The sequence below is a fragment of the Bombyx mandarina genome, chromosome 11 (assembly GCF_030267445.1).
Source record: "Bombyx mandarina strain Sakado chromosome 11, ASM3026744v2".
NCBI classification, from domain to species: domain Eukaryota; kingdom Metazoa; phylum Arthropoda; class Insecta; order Lepidoptera; family Bombycidae; genus Bombyx; species Bombyx mandarina.
In genome coordinates this window covers 11,022,560-11,044,606 of record NC_143218.1, presented here as the reverse complement: position 1 = coordinate 11,044,606, position 22,047 = coordinate 11,022,560, and the positions used below count along the sequence as shown (strand labels likewise).

General features: G+C 35.7%; 1 protein-coding gene across 4 annotated transcripts; it reads right to left on the bottom strand.

The window, feature by feature from the left end:
- Positions 1 to 1,546: 1,546 nt before the first annotated feature.
- LOC114241573 (uncharacterized) lies at positions 1,547 to 20,979 on the bottom strand. Of its 4 annotated transcripts, none has more exons than XM_028172435.2 (9): positions 20,617 to 20,979; positions 10,616 to 10,646; positions 8,455 to 8,690; positions 5,569 to 5,705; positions 4,593 to 4,734; positions 4,127 to 4,272; positions 3,347 to 3,567; positions 2,250 to 2,476; positions 1,547 to 1,829 (listed from the first exon to the last, which is right to left on the bottom strand). In XM_028172435.2, exons 1-9 carry the CDS (start codon positions 20,656 to 20,658, stop codon positions 1,677 to 1,679), a joined length of 1,335 nt encoding a protein of 444 aa, XP_028028236.2. In that variant the 5' UTR covers positions 20,659 to 20,979; the 3' UTR covers positions 1,547 to 1,676. The 4 variants fall into 4 exon arrangements, with proteins under 4 accessions (XP_028028236.2, XP_089587079.1, XP_089587078.1 ...); XM_089730953.1 differs by having other exon boundaries at positions 1,548 to 1,829; positions 3,359 to 3,567; XM_089730952.1 differs by having other exon boundaries at positions 1,548 to 1,829; positions 4,602 to 4,734.
- Positions 20,980 to 22,047: the final 1,068 nt, after the last annotated feature.

The window sequence follows — 22,047 nt, the reverse complement described above, 5'->3', positions numbered from 1 at the left end:
ATCGCCGATTAGTCAGGATGTAGTTGTCTCGAGTGTGTATGGTTGCGTGGACCTTGTTTTGTTCTGATTGATAGCCACCACCCACCACCTTCTCTTCCTCCATCTTGTTTATCGTTATCGGTAGGCAGCGGCTTGGCTCTGTTCCTAGCATAGCTGAAGTCCATGGGTGACAGTAACCACTCACCATCAGGTCTGGGCCGTATGCTCGTTTGTCTACAAAGGCAATAAAAAAAAGTTTTCACGATTCCTTTTTCGCGCACATTAACTAAATGACTATATGAACTAACTAAAAATATTGCCGCAGCCAATGATGTTATAGTAAAAAGACATATACTATAACATTTACTATAACATCATTGGCCGCAGCTGTGATCTCCTCGATTTCCATCATCGATACCTAGACGTCTTAACATATCAGTAGACAGTCAGTAAATGAACGTTCACGCTTGTGTGGAGAGTTGCCCGATCATGGCGGCGATGATGGACGATCATTTGTTGGCCCATCATGGCCGATTGTGAAGAGGAGCCATTAGAAATAATTAAAATTACTTTTACGACTCAGTTCACCACTTGGCACAATATTTAAATGCCTGTGACTGGTAAACGAAACTGGTAGGTAAGTATTTTAAATATCAGAAATATTAAAATGACAATAAAAAAGGAGAGATAATGCCCTAAACATTATTTTTAATTAATATTAAATTAGATAATTTATTGAAGTGAAACTTCTTTAGGCGCGTTGAGAGTAAACTTTAACTCGCGAAAGATTAGGGCTAGAGAGAAGATACAATTTAGAAAGAGTGAGAGTTAGAAAATAGAATCGACCGGAGAGAGGGAAAGGACAAAGCGAGCTCGGTTGTTATTTTTTTATTAATAATATTACATAGGTATCTATCCAACCTTACATGCCTCAAATGTTTGAACATTTATAAAAAACTCGAAGTTTTTCTTTCAATTTGACTTCCCATATATTTCGAATACCTAGTCATTACGTACTATGGTCAGGGCCATAGATAATATACGTATTAATTTAAAAGAAATGGGGCTGCTATTACAGCGGACAGTGGTGTGTAATATCTCACAGCTTAATTCAATTTTTATCAAACATTAAAACATTAAAAATGTTGTATAATTTATTAGGATTTTATTTCATATCCCCAAAACAAATAAATTATTTTAATATTTCCTGCTATTTCTTATAATCCTCGACAGTCATGACTGAAAAAGTATTGGAGTTGCTTAAAGCTCAAACAAAACTGCAATTTTATTTTTCAGTCATAAGTTACAACTTAAAACGTTTAGTTCTTCTAAAATTATAATCTAGTTCACTTATTTAATTATTTCTAAGTAGATTAATTTAAATAAATTAATATTATCTAAATACCTTGTAAATCTAATGGACTTAAATAACATTAAATTCGTGAGCTTTTTCTATAATACCTATATTTAAGCAGATAAATGTAGAGCGAATGAATCAATTTGTGTGTCTTTTCGAATTAGTTAATTAGTCAATACAAAGAGTATATTAAAAAAAGTCAACGTGTCAATTAGGCAAATTAATAACAATAGTCATGTTTTTTTTCTTTTAAGTTTTTGCTCATTCTAAAATAGTATCTGTTATAATTTCGTAATAAAATAGGTATTATATTTTAATTAATTAATTAAATTAATTATCACTATTGTACAGTAGGCCGTCCTGTATAACCCGTATCCGGTAAGGAATGGTGTGCCAGCTCCCTTAAAATCTGTTCAAATCCTTTACCGGTTGGCGATTGAAGGTTGTTGTTCTTCAATAAAGTAGAATTTAATTTTGTGGCTAAGTAACACATCTGTAAAATATAAAAATAAAATTTTCTACTTTATCCCATTAAATATGCCCATAACCTATTAGCGTTTAAAATCGTTTTATTTGAGTAACTGTCATCGACCTCTGTGTCGTATACTATTTTTGTAATTGTTAGTATAATTGTTTTCACTGATAGCTTCAACGAAAAGAAATGTCGTGTGTTGTAATAAAATAATGACAAATATAAAATTTTATGAATTTGTGTAATTATTGATTGTAAAGCGTATTATGTTCTCTTTGGTTAATACCTATAACTATAATTAGTTACATTGTCCAAGGATTCCGGTAGCCGCAGAACACTTAGGAGAAAGTCTGTGTAGTTTAAAAACAATTGTCTACCAGAGTACGGTTAAAACCATGGTGATAAATAATTTCTTGCCGCGATTTATGCCGCGCAACTTACTAGTAATGCAGACATGAAAAGCAGTGCACCAAGTGCTACGGCGACCATCATCGAAGTGGCACAGGTGGCTTCAACAGGGGTCCTATGAAAGAGTTCTCCGGGCATGACCACTGTGTATTCTAGATTCTCCTTGAATCTCGTGAAGGGCGTTGTCGAGTTGTCGTTGACTAGCGCTGCGTGTGTAGCGTTATGCGTTTCCGGCAGTGATCTTCTTTTCCTTCCGTGGCCTGAAAGTAGGTATTCGTTTTTTTAATAATAATAATAATCAGGCGAGCTCATGATTTTAAAGTGATTATTAGAATTTTGCATTCAATGGTTCGATGAAATGCAAATTTCAAAGGCGTTCCCTGTGCCAAAACGAGAATGAATTAAAAGCAAATACGAAACGAAAAAAACTTGTAACCAAAAAAACATCCAGTAAATTATGCAGAAATTCTTGTTGTATTTTCATGTTCATATTTCGCGCAATATTACGGCATGGCAACTAGCAGTCGCCTCCCACATTCCCTCGCGCCGCCGAAATTCATAGGCGCCGGTAAAAACTACAATTTCGTATGTGATCGTTAGTGGTTTATTTTATAACATCTTTACATTATTGGCATACTTCTCCGAACGGTAAATCTTATTAAATTCATTAGTCGGAATGACATTAGGTATGTTCTAAAGATAGTAAGTAATTTGCATATAAGTGCATTATCTAAATGTTAGCTTGAGTTGGTATCACTATTTTGTTTGATTGACATTTTAAATATTCATAATTAAGTGTCTATGTTGCTTTCTTCTTTTTTTGTGATTTATTTATAAGGTATTTTATACGTGCTCTTCATAAGGTACCTTCTAGGAAATATTTCAATGATATTTTTGATAGTCCCAACCTTTACCCATTACTTATCCAAATATAACCGTTTACTGTCTATGTTTATGGTTAGAAAAAAATGTTAAATAAATAATGGCAGTGTTGCCGCAATCACTCATAAAAAACCGTCTAAGTTAGGTAAATTTACTATTCAAGTTTATTATTAACAAACTTGAAATTTGGTAGGGGTCCACGGATTTGTTATGATTATTTAATACTAGTAGCCCATTAAAGAAAATACCATGTACGAAACCTGATGGTTCAAATAGGTCGAGGCAATAGTCTGGTTGGCAGTCTGCGGCGTCCATGCAGGCTTTTATCTGCGAGTGTATCCATAAAGTTGAGCGCTCCTTCATAGAAGCCAGCAGGAAAGCTTCAAAGTCCAAGAATACTTCATTATGTCGCTCCCGGTAGCGCGCTGGTTGATGCGGGATTATCGAAGCGAAATCCCGATTGCGGCATCTATTTCGCGAATAACAACAAATATGTTTCGTATACATTGTCATAGATTTTAAATAAATAAAAAAACGTCATCAGAGACTTGAAAAATTTTGAGATTGCTTAATCGACAATTATTGTGTTTTAAAATAGTTTGAAGTGCATTAAGAAAACCATGGCTGCCATCATGGTAGCCATTAAAAATACTATCATAATACGTGGATGTCAAAAACATAACGGAGCCCTATTATTCTTAAGCTTCATAATAGGTGGTTATCTCAAGAAAAAAAGGAAAGCGATGACAATGTTGCCATAAAAAAATCGACCTTCCGCCATTTGTCTGAGGGCGATGTTCCCGTTGTGATGTCCATGGGCTTCAGTGACGTTATTAACAATAGGCAGACAAGCTATCTATTGTTAAATGTGGAATATTGAATATTACGGATGTTTATTGTATAAGCAAAGACACCATGATTTTTATACGAATTTCTACTAAAAACTCTAGTCTTGAACTCTGACTTTTTTATTGCTATTTTGATTCGTGGGAATGGTTCGGTTTTTTTATCATGTCAATGGCACGTACCCGTCTTTAACGAGCAAAACGGATCCGGGTGCGTGAGGTCTGTCAGGGTCAGGAGACACGGCCACCTCCAGCAGTTTGATGTGCCGCCACGCTGAGTCGGGATTAATCCGTGCGCGTAGTTGAAGCTTCGTGCCGATTGGAACAGCCTGTTTTTTTTTGGTAGTAAAAAAAATGTATTTGCAATGAACTAATTAAAAAATCAGCACAAACAAAATGCACAATTCATAAAACTAGGCCACATGCTTTTAATGTAGGAAATCTTAAAAGCGAAAACGTTGAAGGTTAAATAATTGAAAAGCAAACTTTGTAAATCATAGGGTTGCAAGTTATAAAATAATTGCGGAATTTATATTAATTAAAAAAAATCATTAATGTAGCAATCAAATCCGCCGGAGCATGCATCTAGACATTCAGGCTGCACCACAAAGCCCTAAGCGGTTGAATTATATTTGAAAGTGTAACATACACCCGTTACCTGATCGACAGGCAAGTCAACCGAATGATTAGAATGTCTTGTGACAGGCGGTGCTTCCTTGTACAGAGCTACTTCGTATTCAAGACGTCCTGGCGTCTCCTCGACCACGCCGGACACACGGGCACCGTGGGGACTGAAAGCATGTCAAAGTTCTTCATTATTGTATTCCAATGTCTCAGGACTGACTACACATAAAATTGATTCGTAACTTTGGAATAATGTAAAAAAAGAAATCACAATTGTGATGTCTCCAACTTCAAAATCCCAAGTTGGATACATCACAATTTCAAATTTCGATATCGTATTTTTGTATTGAGACCAGTCGCGGGTTTAAACATTGTCGCCAGTTGGCTGTTTGAACTGTGTCACCGCAACACACCTCTACAATTCGGTAACCTATATAGTACACAATCGTATTAGTGACAGTTTTATTCTTTAATCAAATTGTAACTTTATGATTTGTGCATATTATACGTTGAATTGGTTCTGTGGATCTAAAAGTTTCTAGGTGTATAAATATGAAGAAATTTCGGCTCCGAATTTGCTTCCCCACAAATCCGCTACAACTTGAGACATGAAGGCAATATCGTGTTTGTATTGCTTAAAGGCTTTTCCAGTAGGGTTTAATATTATTACTAATATTATTTTTAGTTGACTTCAATGAAAGGAGTTAATTAGTTCGATTGATTTTTCTATGTGCCAACCTCAGAAGATTTTTGTTTTTGATCGGTGTCTTTATTTTAATGCATAATAGATGTGACTATTAGGTTTTGAGTTATCCTTAATAAGGCATATTTATTAGACTTCGACTACATACATTGATGAAGTTCTTATTTTGTTTTTTTGAAGTTGATATAATTTTTTGCGAACTACATATTTGTATTAATTTAAATTTAGGAAATTCCGAGAAATAAAAAAGCTCGAATATATTTTATTGTCATGATGAAATATTTCATTGAATACTCACAAACTCCCAGCAAAGCCTGCAGCTTTATTTTCAATAATTGTTGGCTCGGGGGGCTTGCACATGATGATCAACTCTTGATCGGACTGCATCACCACTCCGGGGAACTGCGGGAACCATACCCGGACGTGCACGAAGCCCTGGCAGATATAATAACGACTTTGACATCAAAAATATTCTTATGGATAGTGCTTAAAGGTATGCAGCGGCTTGGCTCTGCCCCTAGGATTACTGAGGTCCATGAGTGACGGTAAACATTTACCATGAGGGAGACGATATGCTCGTCTGCCTACAAGGGCAATAAAAAAACGCAGCAATATAATACTTATGAAGAGTTCTTTCAGAAAATAATTTACCTATTTTCAAAAATATACCGAACGATTTTGTTTGTTAGTTAAAATACGTTGTTGCTTATTAAGCTATAAACCAATTTACCGGGTAATAAATACATAGTCAATTGAAACTACTGGGATTTGCAGCTAAGAGCAAGGGGACTTAGGTACTAGTCGCCTACACACTGAATAAATACTGTTGTACAATTAGATTCGACACTATGTACCGAGCACCAGTAACAAAAAATGCCATCGGTGTCGTGTGTGTCCTGTATTTCTTCTAACAAATCCATCGTTAACATAGCTGACGTCTACAGCTGAAGAGCGGAAACCTCTAATCTTCATTAAAATAAACCAACATGCCGATTCAGTTTTTTGTTTAGTTTTTTTACTAGATGATGATCGAGCTTTGCTCGTTTTTTTTTTTGATAACGCCATCTTGTTGTTTCTTTAAAGCGGTTAGTTGCCCTCAATTAAGAAAAATAGTATTATTATTCGCCAATAGATGTCGGGAAGAGTTGATTAATGAAAACACGAATAAAATAACATTTTCTGAAAATAAATCGTAGCTAGATCGATTTATCGCCCCCGAAATCCTCTGTATACTAAATTTTATGAAAACCGGTGGAGCCGTTTCCGAGATTCAGATTATATATATATGTATACAAGAATTGCTCGTTTAAAGGTATAAGATTGAATAGTTGTTGGATGGATGAGCTCACAGTCGGTCTGGTGTTAAATGGTCACCGGAGCCCATAGACATCTACAACGTAAATGCCGCCACCCATCTTGAAATATGAGTTCTAAGGTCTCACTATAGTTACAACGGCTGCCCCGCCCTTCAAACCGAAACGCATTACTGCTTCACGGCAGAAATAGGCAGGGTGGTGTTACCTACCCGTGCGGACTCACAAGAGGTCCTACCACCAGTACTATCATATTTAATATTCCTATTAATCGATATTGTTATTCTTAAATGTGTGTAAAAATTTAATATGTGTTTGTATCACTCTTACCATTAATTTCTAATTACGATCTCGTTTTCCTGTGGTGACCTCATCACGCAGTATTTTTCCTAACGTTAATTTATATTTGCATCTTCCTTATTACCATTTCTATTTCGTAGATAAGTTATTTTTGGATTCTTTGTTTGAATATTTCACCCAAATATAAAAAGTGTTTCTTAGGTATATTCTGTCGGTTAATGTCATTTGACTTAGTTCAAAGCTATTAGTTATATTGTAGTTATGTTTTGAATATAATATTCAGTGTAGTAATATTTAAAATGTTTTTTTTTTTGAAACAGTATGGTTTCTTACCGCCTTACAGACCTCAAGTCTCAATCAATGAAGGTAGCATTAAAAAAATAAAAACTACTCAAATAATAAGAAGTACTTGAATGAAAAACCGCGGTATCAAATCGATGTGTAAGTACGGTTACGTAACACACATACCTAAATGTCAAATGAAGTGTACATCAATGTTGACATCAATATTTGTGTGTTTACGTGAATACTATACCGGCCTCAGCAGTTGTCGGTAAATAATACTTAAGTATGACTTTCTTCGCCGACTGTACACCTTACATTTCGTACGGTTAGTAACGGCACTGGTTATTATACGACAATGACACGGCATCAGTAAAGTCCGTTTATGATTTTACATATTATAGATGAAACGACGGAAATCTCTCGGCGTTTTCATTTATTTATTTATTCAACGCTACGTATGTACAGAGAGTACAGTGGCGGACATGATGTCTAGGCTATCTATAAGTTCACCAATTATTACAGACGAAAACAAAAAGAAAAAAATTTAGAGTATACATATACATAATAATATCATATAATGCAAAACATATTTTTCAATGTTATAAAATAATATATAATTTGCATAAGACCAATACTGAGATTTTAGAACTTATATCTCAAGGTGGGTGGCGCATTTACGTTGTAGATGTCCATGGGCTCCAGTAACCACTTAACACCATGTGGGCTGTGAGCTCGTCCACCCATCGAAGCAATAAAAAAAAAACTAACGAGCAGCAATTCATTTATATATATATTTTTAGATTAACTTCTTTTAAATTAAATATTGTTATTTTAATATATACTTAATTACCAAAATACAGTACTGTTCAATATTATATAATAAAATTTCAATATCAGTGTATTATAAGTCTTTGTATGTGTTTGAAATGTTTGTAAACCTTAATATCTATACTAATCTACAGTGGTTTTTACGGATGTTCCGTTATAACTACTGAACCATGCATCCGATTGACTTGAAACTTGGTATTCATGTAGTAAATACATGTACTTAATGGATAGGCTAATACTTATATGAGTGTTGGACTCCCTACACCAGTTGCGAGGGCTTTTATGATGAGAAGTTTTGTGGGGGTGAGAAATAATAATGTTAATTTTAAATGCCCAGCGAAGCGGACGAGCTACAGCTAGTGTCACATAAAAATAAACAAAATGCATTATAAACTCAACAAGTCAAGATAATTTTTTGTACTTTCCACAAATAGAAACATTATTTTATGAAAACTTACGTTTCGTTTTAAAACGCCGCACCGTGAGAAATCGGTGATTTTGAGCCGATATAACAGGCCCGTCGCATCTTCCGCCTCTGGTCGGATCTGACAGACGGGGTCTGCGACCGGGTCAGTCGCGCGGTCGTCCGCAAACAAGGGCGCGCCTCTGAAGCCCTCCGGCTTTCTCAGGAGGGCACTCACGGAGTCACGAAGCCCGGAGCCTCCCGTCGAAAATGTACACTGTATGTCGGTTACTGTGAAGCGTAAGAAAAAAGTTTTTTTTTATTGCCCTTGTAGGCAGACGAGCAGACGGCCCACCTGATGGTGAGTGGTTACCGTCGCCCATGGACTTCAGCAATGCCAGGGGCAGAGCCAAGCCGCTGCCTACCGCTTAATACTCTTCACAAGCCTCGTTTGAAGAAGGACACGTCATAGCGCTCGGGAAACACCGTGGAGGGGAGCTCATTCCATAGCCGGATGGTACGTGGCAAAGATAAGAAGATCTGTATCAAAATCGACGTTTGTTACTATAGAATAATAGTTTGTCATAGTTACATTTAACACATGTTTCTGAACGGCTTATTATTTTATAGAAACTTGTTAAATCTGGCCACGTTTTGTCATTTCAGAACTTTTCGCACCCCGCGGTCAGTTGTTCCACGAGAAATGTGTTCTACCCATTCTCACTTCAACCTACACCAATCCATTGCGCTGTGTTGGTTACTATAATTACCTGCGAAGCCGTAGTTTCTGATTCGATCGCTAAGGAAAACTCCAAGCATAGCTCTTTGAGCGACTTTGAGCCCTCTAATAAGACCCATTGTGATGGATTCGGGAACTAATAACTACCAGTCGGACCTCTTGATAGTCTACTCTACATCATCTATGCTGCTGCCTCACTGATGCATGTTCCAAGAAGAATGCTGAGAGTCATTCACCTGGAACTCATCGATGAGTCCAACGTACAATTTTACTTAAAGACACAGCCCATTGAGCTTCATTCCGATCCATTCTGATTCGATCCCATTCCGATCCAGTGGTAACATTGTTCTTGCTAGGGCTAGGGCAAGTCTCTCAAGCTGAGCTCCGAGAGTTCACCTATCAGTTCGGTTAAAACAGAATACCCCGTAGAGGTTACTGGTAATAAGGTAGAAATAAAAAAGCTGCGAGTGTAGGTATTTCTCATCTACAACAATAAAGGTCTACAGAAATGTATTTGATCAACCACAAATAGCAATTTGTAAGTACGACAGACACATACCAACGTCACAATGGCAGAAGATTAAATTAATGTAATAAGCTGAGTCACGTCTGGTTAACTAAGTAGCAAATTAATTAGTAACACTAAACGGTACCAATTAGAGAATACTAACGGGAAACACGACTGGGTAAAAGATCTCCGATCAAACGGTTAGATTGCAAGAACAATAATGTGGCCCAGTTTTCATTGCGTATTTAAAAAAAAGAACACCGAGCTGACCCGCAAAACAAACAGTTTAATTCGAACAAAACAAGAAGGCTTGAGAATAAAATTTAATGTTCGTATGAAAGCCTTATTCCAATTTTGCACGGTACTTCGATTCATTGGAGCTTGTTTATTCAAAAACGTAAACAACTGGTATAACAGACAAGGTAATACAGCGGCAGGAAGACAGCGTCAGATGTTTCTTCGAGAAAGTGATACGCCACGATAACCCTCATGCTCACCTCAAGCTACAATTTCGACCCAGGACACAGGCCAACGCAAAGCCGCCGCCATCAGCACACCTGTGGGATCCTCCTGATCCACTCTCGGTGCTTTTAGGACACCATACACCGGTCACGTTTATCCGGTAAAGTTCTATCACATTCGGACGAATGGCTTAGGAACGCATAAGGGACAAACATAAAAAGAAGTTGAGAGAGAGACAGATTATGATCTGCCTTACTTATCATAAAAATATCTGGGTCTACACGCATATACAGTATGGTGTGGTAAATTTTGTGGTTAATGCGCAAATTTATATACATATTTTGTATGTTTTGTTTTCCCATTCGTACTCATTCAGAGGAACGTAATTTTATTACTTCATAGATGATAATCATTTGACATTATAACACCGTTAATATACAAGTTACATTACTTTTTTGTAGATTAAATACACACTAAGTATCGAATTAAACAAAAGAAAGAACTTACCATCGTAATCTTGACCGAGCGCTGTCTGAGTCTGCAACAGTAAAGTTTGATTCAGTCGAATGAAAAAAATCAGGTAATTAATTAAAACGTAAATTACAATGTAATACAGTATTGAGTAAGTAGTTCAATGGACTCTTTAGCTGTTTATTTTTGACTTGTTACCAGAAACAATTTTGACAACAGATCAAATACAAATCATTATTCCTATTGAACCAATACCTAATCAATACCAAAGCAATTGCTTGTTGGTAACGTTTACACACCCAGAACAGAATTATTGATTTTGATGAAATTCTTGTGGAGTTTGTTGGAGCCTTTGAAAATAATATAGGATTACTTTCATCCCATAAATAAGCACGGGTCTCCGCTTTCGTCTATGAGGTATAGTCCACACGAGCGAAGCTGCGGACACAAAGCTAATAGTAGACATGTATCGTCTAGTTTGAAAGACCTGCGTTCATTATTTGAGTCGTCTATTATCAAAGGTGGCAATCTGTGCATTTGGACAAAAAAAATTTATTGATATTTCAATACAGATTGATTTGAATATAATCGTCTCCTTCAAAGAATACGGTTCAAAACCTGCATTAAATAAAGGTTAATTACTTAACCTGTTATTTATCTAAGATGTCGTTCAGAAGAGTTTTGTGACTGCCAATGGAATACAAAGTCAATAATTCGTTTTTCTGATTTACCAATAATTATCCACAAGTCACATTGCCGGCTTTGATACTAGTCGACTCATTTACGGTAAGATAAAAATCGTGTTGCTTCAAACAATACCGAATAACAAGCTAAAAGGTTTACCGTGTTTAATGAAAAACCAACAATAGCTGTGTAAATTAGTCCAAAACGGCGAATGTCTACTAATTTGTCTACTTAAACGTAAATTATATACCTGCATAATATATTAAGTATTCGTTAAGAAAACATTAACCAAAAAAATGTTGCAGATTATACTTTCAAATTATATTATTACATAATCATTTATCACGTGATGTCGTAGTAGGTACATAATTTATTACGTAGATAATTTATTAGTACTGTAGGTAAGTTTTAGTATCAAAGTAATTAGACTAATTTGGCTGGTATTCAAATAAGTAAAGCTAAAGCTATGATAAGCTATAAGTAAGTAGAGTAGTACGAAACGCGGGTGCGAAAGGCAAGAGACCAAAGGGAATGGAGTGCATGTGAAGAGACCTATACTCAGAATTGGGTGAACACGGGTTGAAGAAAACAGAAGTAGAATAGTGAGGAATGTTCTAATTGGCATCGGTCATAATTCTGCCAAATCCTATCAGAAGAGAGTCACGTGTTGCCGTTTAATCTAGTTAAGCTAAAGCTTATAAGACTACTAGCGACCCGCCCTCGCTTCGTTTCGGAAACTGTAATTTATGATTGATTTCTTCACTATTTAATGGATGTTATTATACATATAAACCTTCCTCTTCAATCACTCTATCTATTAAAAAAAACCGCATGAAAATCCGTTGCGTAGTTTTAAAGATTTAAGCATACATAGGCATATAGGGACAGAGACAGCGACTTTGTTTTATACTGTGTAGTGATTATCACATGTGAATGTTTGTACATATGTTTGGATGTTTGGATAACTGGACAAAGGGAAGACTTTTCACCATCAAATTACTCGGTAGGCCGACGACATGCGACAGTTCAAATTTTACTTTACCGGAATTGTCGTTACTGCGCTTCAGGCGTTTGTCAAATATCTTCTGTTCTGTAATGGCCATCGCTAGACATATATATTAAGCACGTAAAAATAGGTGATCGAATATTAATGAAATTTCTCACAAAGATTATTAGAGCCCGGATTAACACATAAGATACGTTTTATTATGGTATTTGACAAACTTCGGCAGCACCGAGTACGTCTTTAATAAATACGACATCGTGTGCGCTGGGCTATGATTTTATGTACCCTCGGTAATAAATCGGTAAATATATCGAATCGAAAATTACTATACCTAAATATAAAAATAAATCGGTAATAAACGGTAGTAAGCCGTCTGGTAATTTGTGATGCACATAACGGCACAAGTAAATCTTTTAGCTGGAAAATGCAATGTTATACTTTGCCTCAGCTGAGACCGTTATTCAGAATAAAAAATATCCGTGTTACTCACACGTATATTAAATTATTAATTAAGAAAAATAAACTCATAAGGCTAAAAATAAATCCACTATAATTAAAGTAAAAAAATGTATTAATGTATGAAATTTGATAAAAAGGCATACACTGGCTTCTGACAGTAGTTTTGATTTTGTTATATTAATCATAATGCATAACAGTAATGAGAAAGTAGTTTAATTAATCAATAATCAAAAGGCCATGTTCAAGAAAACGACTGGAAACATAAAAAAAAAACAATAATATCGGAATGAAATTTTTTAAAACATATGTAGAAATGATTTAACGAACATTTGTATAACTCACTACTCTAGAATTGGTTTTAGGTGAAAAGAAAAGTTGATGTTTAATCAACGAAATCTCGACGATTTGCGGTTTGAAAAATAAAAAGTTCCACGCCACTAATTCGAGTCTCGAACGTGAGCTCTCCGTAATACTGACGAATGAAAGTAGCACGGTTCTTCTATACTACAAAATCGACACAAATCTGGTCTTTTAACGAATCACCCGTGATTATTGAACGAGCAATTTGGAAGATTACTAAAAATTTTCGGAAATCGATTTGAAAAACGTAAAATTACGCGTTTGGTTACCAGCCAAGGACTTATGTAATGGGTTGGCGAAAAAGTTTCTTCGCATTTTTTAAGAAAATTCACAACATTTTTTAATATAGTTTATTTACATTTAACTAAAGTATGTAGTAGTATTGTTCGATAACTTTTTGCCATTTTGTAGGTAGGGACATGATCCCATTTCTATAGAAATTTTGGGGCTTCTGATCAAAATACCGCGACAATTGGTTTTGGCAGTCCTCTAGTGATGTTAGTCTGACACTGTCTGAAGATGCAAAGTCAGGACTATACGGCGGATGCATTAACACCTCCCAGCCAAGCTCTTCTGTTGATTAATTCCGGCGGCTTTCTTTCAACTTTTTGCTTTAAAACAAACATGGGACAAAGATTATTTCGATAATTTCTTCGGTTTTCGCCGTAGACTTAAATAAAACCACTTTACGGTTTAATTTCCCGCAATAAGATATTGTCATTGTCTTATTTCCCATAATTCGAATATTATACAGTTTTCGCAAGCTCGTGCGCGCAATAAGCTATTTAGTATAAAAGTTTTAATTACCTTTGATTGCTATGTAGGTCACCGGTGCCCTATGTGACGCACTGAAGTAATTACGTCGATTTCCTAAAAGACTAAAACATAATTTAAAACCAAAGGAAGGCAAAGTTAGACAAGGCAATCCAGGCGCTTAGTAGAAGAAACCAACATAATTACTTCAGTGCGCCACGTAGGGCACCGGTGACCTAAATGGCAGTCAAAGGGTTAAGGGTAATTTTTGGAACGGATTTCCTTATGGGACGACGCGGAGGGGTACCGTAACCGGGAAAAACGTCCGTAACGTAAGATTTTTATTAGTAATGCACACAGTGTACGACTTAGCTTTGTAATAACGTACAAAAAATAACATATTTTTTATCATTCATTGACAACGATCTCAGAGCGCTCGTTTGCGCAATACTAGTCTAACTCTTATGCAAACAACCGTGAATGAAGTGTACCACAATAAGTTCGCACGTTACCGAACGACCGTGGGTTATTGCGAAACCTCCAGTTTTATTTTCTTTATACCTCGAATAGAACTTAAAATTAATATTTTTATAATAAGGAACTTCGTTCCTATCCGGCGTCCCACGACACCCACATCTTTTTTTTTTTAAATTGGGTTCCATATAAGATTTCGTAAAACACAACCAAGTGTAACTGTATTTTTATTTTGATGATTTGTAATATTTAAACCGTTAAGCGAACGGAAATCGTACAACGATAGACAATCTTATATCACAACGTTTGATTGCATGCAAAACGTACTGACGGTCAAACGGTTACTGTAAACGGTGCTGCTTTGGTTATTGGGCGTGAAGAGATGTTGCTTAGACGAAAAACCGAATTGGTTCTGCATTTTAATGAAACGGTTCTTAGAATGATATCAGGTTACGTTGTCTCACAACGATTAAACGATTATTTATGGTTTTCGTGAATGGGTGACGTGGGCACGTGGTGTTGCCTCTGCCGCTAACAGAGCTAACACTCAACCGTGATGCCGAATGATTACTGAAAATCGATTATCTATAATAAATCGATATAGCTTTATCAATTCACCTATTGATAATTGTAAACAATGACTAATGTGATTAGTTTGAGGCTGTATGTGATATCATAGGTCTAAAATTGTAGTAATAAATTCACTAAAGTATCACCTAGGTTTGTAAATGTTTTATTTTCCAAAAATTAAATTCCCCTAAGAATTTTGCGTTACGTTACTATTATAAATACGCGTTGCTACATATTATTTTAAATTTACACTTCCTTCATTCAAAGATTAGTCTCGGCAGTTCAGTTGACCCGCAGTCGGTTTGTTTCCCACGAAATAATCTGTAATATTAATAGTGAAGCGTTGGACAAGATTACACAACACAGGAAGAGTGTGACATTTTGTATGTAATATGTTCGTTGGAATCGAATATAAATTCATTCAACTGGCAAAAACGTTATCGGTTCATAATCAATTTAAGAATTAAACAATATCTTCAAAGTAGCGGAAGTCGTGTGTATGGTTTTCGTTACATTTCCAAGATTATATTTAGGTTTAGTTTACATTTACATTTAGATTACATTTTACATACAAACCTGTTCACCGAATATCGTTGTAATATAGACAAAATTGGACAATTGTTTAAAAATGGTAATCTCCAAAAATTACAAATGTGTTAGATTTTACATTTAATAGGCAACGTTTTGGTTTTATCCCTGGCATCGCTACCGACAATAGTATCGTCTGTCTATAGCAACAAAAAGAAAATTGTCTACGCTTATCCTTTCGCGAACTATCTCTACAGCTACTATAAAAAGAATGAATACGAAAAATTCAAGTTCACAAATTATATCCCGCATTCAAATAAATTAAAAACAATCAATGCACAAGGTGCGTGTACAAGATCGCCGTTACAATAATTGTTAGTTCTGCATAAAATTTACACGTAATTTATACGTAATTAATATGTAATAGTCACGTACTCTGTACAATTTTTTTTTATTGGACATTGTGTGTTATGTAATGAAGTTGAGGCGTGACGTTACGCCTCAACGACCGTGATCACAACAAACCTTAATTGCTTCTTTTAATGTAGCAAAAGCGTATATACCTACAAGAGTATAGCAATAACTAACATTGGTGCAATGGTTGATATTATAATACAGGATCCGGCCTTAGATTTGGTCGCAATCAATCAGTATTTGTAAGATTTTTGGTGTTCAGTACGGCTGCTTTTTTTTTTTTGCTCAGGTGTGATTGTATTTGTGATTGTACTGCCATCGTCAAATAAATCAGGTATCTTTACCATGCCTTATAGCCGGAGCTTATATCTACAACGTAAATGCGGCCACCCACCTTCAGATATGAGCTCTAAGGCCTCAATATATAGGTAATTACAACGGCTGCCCAACCTGTCAAACCGAAACGCATTATTGCTTCACAACAGAAATAGGCAGGGTTGTGGTACCTACCCGTGCGAACTCACAAGAAGTCCTACCACCAGTAATTACGCAAATTATAATTTTGCAGCTTTTTACCTGACGAAAATCAAAACGACGGCGCTCAATTTGACACTCTAAGCTACCTAGTTTTAAACGAATTAAGAGCGATCACTATCGTAGTTTTGTAGCAAAAAAAGTAATTACCTTGCGGCGAAAATAGATTAATGGTGGTACGAACCTATTAAGTAGCGCCAAATCAATGAATAATACCATCTAAGCCAACAAAATAAAAATAATCAAGCAAGAGAACAACTAACCATACTAGTGCTTTCGGATCTATTGCTTCCATATCATTGATATATAAAAATTTTAATACAGTTTTTTTAATACGTCAATGTTCCATATAGGTTGATTTACCACACTGAAATAAGTAACAAACAGTGAAAGTCAGCATGAAAAAAAAGTTAAAAAATTTCATATAAGGATTTTGACACGGATCGCGACGCGAACGTGCTACAAAATCCAGTTCTTGAAGTTCAAAAATGGTCACAGCTGATAACAAAAAAGATTATAATCAAACACACGTCGTGTATTAATTGACTTGCTTTTAGTTTTTTTCAAAAAATATGTTGTACATGACCTTTCTCGTTTTTCATTGCACTGTAGAAATGTAGGTTAAATCGGATGTTTTTTAATTTGTTAAAAAAAACGCTAAGTCCGTTATAACTTATTTCTAGCTAATAAACTTACATCTATTTTATTGAATACAATTACAAAGCATCGATTAAATAATAATAAATAATAGTTATCAACGCCAATATGTACTATTTATAATTTTTAATAAATTAAGTGATTTTTAATAATTTTATAACAAAGTTTTAATACATATAATAAGACGTGCACACTAAATTTTAAATGATGCCATATCGTTCATGCGTATCTATATAGTTTCGTAAAAAACTATATTTTAATTGAATTTAATGCAATTTTATAATAATTAGTTATATATTATTTTGAGAATAAACATAACGTGGAATTAAAACATTAATAAAATTATCAAAGAAGCTCTTCTTGTAAAACCACAAATATTTCATATCATGTTTTTACGCGTAACTGTGAGTCATCTAAAAGTGAAATTTCATGCACGGTAATAAAGAGTTTCATTTTGTACGTGACTGGTTATGATTAGGGTAGAATTTCCTAAATACGTACCTACTTACATACGTGATCGAACGTGTCTGCGAGTTCTGCGTCTTTTCCCATTATAACGATGATAGAACGGTGATTAACCTGACGGGTCGATGAAGTGATTATAATACTGTAATACCATTCTAGTCTGTACTGAGACTGATTTGTATATTTGTGTTCTCGTTTCGGAAGTTGTTAACATCGATGACCGGTGATTTCGCTATGTTGAATTTTTATATTATTTACCGTTGAAATGTGGGTACTTGAAATTCTAACGAACACTAGTGTAACATTCAAATCTATCATGTGTAATTTCTTGTGTTATTCTAACCTCAAAAATTTATATCTATAGAGTAGTATAGTAGTAAAATTTAAAATTGTTTTCGTTTTATAAAAGTAAATCCTTTGGGGATTGACGGAATGAGATAAACCAGAAAAAAGGTGGTCACAATTATTATTGTTAAACAATAATGTTGATCCGAGCGGATTTGTGAAAGCGCGCGAATCGTAATTTTACACCGAGTGTCGGTGTCGTCCGATTTTTTTGATCTTCGCAAAAATCTACCAACCGTGAAATTTAATTTTCTAAGCGCTCTCAATCCAGTCACGTAAGTAATCAGAATGATCATTGGTCTCAATCCATTTTAAATAATTAAATCAAATTGAAAATTCGCGTTATTGCGTGGATGCGGAATATTTTACTTAAAAAACAGGCTCACAGATTTACTTTCTCCTTTTCTCCGGGTTAGTAAATTATGTTTTTGAGCTGGCAATACACTTTCAAAATACGTTCTTTTCCTACCTTTATCCTAACAGTGTTCGTAATAATTAAATTAATTATTAAGTGAATTTATTCACTTTAGTTTATATTCAGCCAGAAACGATTTCACAATTTGTCGCCAAAATCTTCAAATCTTTTTTTTTTACTTTAGCAGGTAAACCATTCTTGATCCATCTGATGGTGATTATCACCAGTAGGCCCTCAGTCCCTATCTTTATTGCAATGTGATAACCGGCCTCGTCATGCTTTAAGCCTTAATTATTATTTTTTAAATAGCTCCATGCTGTAGAGTGATTCGTTGAGAATTATACCGACGTTACAAATTATGTACCGTACAATTGTCATGAACGATCAACGAATGAGAAATAAAATTGTGCGATAAAAATAAAAATATATTTCTATTTATCAAACATTAATTTCAATAAAATTTGTGGATAAAGCAGATTATGAGATCGAATAGGTAAATGTCACGCCGTCTTTTTTTTATTACTTAGATGGGTGGATGAGCTCACAGCCCACCTGGTGTTAAGTGGTTACAGGAGCCCATGGACATCTATGACGTAAATGCGCCACCAACCTTGATTAATAAGTTCTAAGGTCTCAGTATAGTTACAACGGCTGCCCCACCCTTCAAACCGAAACGCATTACTGCTTCACGGCAGAAAAAGGCAGGGTAGTGGTACCTACCCGTGCGGACTCACAAGAGGTCCTACCACAAGTAAATTTTGTTAATTTTGCCGTAAACCTTCTAGTCTTGTGATACGTCCGTATCGTGATACGTACGTATTGTGATACGTCCTACCACACGTAAAAGTAATATAATGAAGTGAAGAGGAATAAATTTTATAATTTTATTGTAGTTCTGAAGGTACTTTGACATATACATAGATACATATTTATATAAAAGTCAGATGTCGAAGTACTTGTAAAATGAAATGTATCGAGAGAACTGAAGCTTCTCACAAAACTTAAGATATATTGTGCAATGTCTATGGGCTCCAGTAACCATTTAACACTAGGTGGGCTGTGAGCTCGTCCGCCCATCTAAGCAATAAAAAAAATTATGTATATATATATATATGTAATTATGCCCAATAGATTTATATTATCGCTGGATAAACAAGAAAAAAACATATCTCTATCTAAATTACTGAATAACAGAGAAGCATAGTGCTAATAGACTACCGATATGATAAACGTATTTCATTTATTTCATTAGTCTAGCTATTCAATGGGGGAACGCTGCCAGTATCTTCGGAATCTTGCCTAAAAGGACTCCTTTTAATAATATATTTTAGTTATTATATTATATTTTTTTAAGGTTTTTAGTTTTAGGTTCATTGTTCTAGAAATATTTTATTTCTTTTTAAATAATTAAAAATTCATTTAGTTATGTAAATAAAAAAAATTAATGTCTATATTATCATATGTTAGAATTAATAATAATGCTCATTTTATTACCAACCTGACAAATTACTTTGCTTTAAGAACACTTAAAATAGCGGTCGTTCATATATCAAACGAAGATAATATATACATCTCGCTGACTCGGCAGACTTCGTAGTGCCTCAATCGATAAATAAAAGACCTAAACTTTTGTATAAAATAAACTTAAAACAAACAAAAGGAATCCGTCCGACGGGGGACACATCAAAGGAAAAATGAAATTGTTATTTTTATTTAATTCCGAGCATTTTCATATATATGTGGTCGTCGTGGCCTAACGGATAAAACGTCCGGTGCATTCGTGTTGAAGCGATGCACCGGTGTTCGAATCCCGCAGGCGGGTACCAATTTTTCTAATTAAATACGTACTCAACAAATGTTCACGATTGACTTCCACGGTGAAGGAATAACATCGTGTAATAAAAATGAAACCCACAAAATTATTTGCGTAATTACTGGTGGTAGGACCTCTTGTGAGTCCGCACGGGTAGGTACCACCGCCCCGCCTATTTCTGCCGTGAAGCAGTAATGCGTTTCGGTTTGAAGGGTGGGGCAGCCGTTGTGACTATACTGAGACCTTAGAACTATATCTCAAGGTGTGTGGCGCATTTACGTTGTATGGGCTCCAGTAACCACTTAACATCAGGTGGGCTGTGAGCTCGTCCACACAGCTAAGCAATAAAAAAAAAAAAAAACTACCTTTTAAACCTTCTCTGGACTTCCACAGGTAATTCAAGACCAAAGTTAGCCAAATCGGCCCAGCCGTTCTCGAGTTTTAGCGAGACTAACGAACAGCAATTCATTTTTATATATATAGATAGAATATAACGAGTTATTCACTCCTATCGATATGTAAATAAAGTAATAAACGATAACGTGTGATGAGTGACATACCAGTATAAGAAGCACGAGAGCGCAGTGGCCGGCGCGCGTCATGCTTGCGGTCTGCCACACTCGAGTGCGGAGCCAACCGTTAAGCCTATCTGCCCCGATTACCTTACTGAAGTGAATAGTATACTACAAAAAAACTTGGTAAATTGCTGCCCATCGAAATAACAACGAAAAATAACGAAACAATCCAATAAAAAAAACACTTTGATAATTTTTACTCTTCAAAGTCACTGGGTTAACTTAGTATAAACGTAGCTTGATTATTTTGAATTCGACCGATATTGCCGCGTATTAAATGCGTGTCTGCGTGAAAGCCGCGTGGTGCGCTCACGGGGTCTCAACTCTGGACTGCGCTGAGCCGCACTCGTCTTGCGCTGTTGATGATGGTGGAACAGTTAGCCTCCGTAGGGGAGGGTACCACCTGCCGTATCAGCGTACCTTACAGTTCTCACGACACGACCGGCGATCCGTGCGATTCGAGAATCCACCGATCTACACGGTTGATTGGCCTCGGATTAGGAGTATAATTGGACCGATAGTGTCAGTCCTTGACGCGCTCAATACCGATTTGTATGGAGAAATTGCAAATTTCTTTAGCACTGACTTAGTGAGTTTTTCGTGATGCTGCTCAGTCTCCGTGGTCCGGTCATCCGTGTCACGTTTAAGTCAATAGTTTCTCTGCAAATGAATCAGACATAAAACCGATACTCAGATAAGATAACTGAATAGCTTTATTACTGATCGTTCTCGTTCATCAAGACTATCGATATGATTCTGTATGAGACCGCTATAATAGAAAGTCAATCAATTGAACAGATGAATGCTGATAAAAATTTAAGATGATCAAATACGTGAGCCAGGCCTAATCGATGAATAGTTTGAAATGTTTCTTCGATGAGTGATATTTAAGAGTCGACTAGCTTTCGTTAAGCTTAGGTATAGGGCAATTTAGCTTCCTTAGTCCCGGAGGTCTGTTCCCTAAACAAGAACAAGTGAATAATTGTCGTTGTATGTTGTTCCGCTCAGAACGACGGTGATATAAAAAGACCGTATTTATTTGGTTTTTGCGGTAAATAATCATTTGCAGAACAACCCAATTCAAGAGTAGCTTCTACTGGCAAAAGCCCGCACGAATGGAGATCTCTTTTGACTGAAATCATGACCTTTAAGCGTCACTGAGTCGTTGTAATAAGTCAGCAAATAAGCGATCAATCTTTTATTTACATTTTACGTAACACGATAATTACTATAAACGGTCACGCGGCATGCACTCCGCTTAAGGAACTCCTGTGCAACAACACATGCTTTATTTAATGCAATACTTTTGTCTTAAAATACTTTTTACTGACGGTATTCTGAGCCCATACGGTCTAGTACCTAATACTGCCACGGAGCAATCATGTCTTCAGTTTGAAGGAGAAGATAGTCATTGTA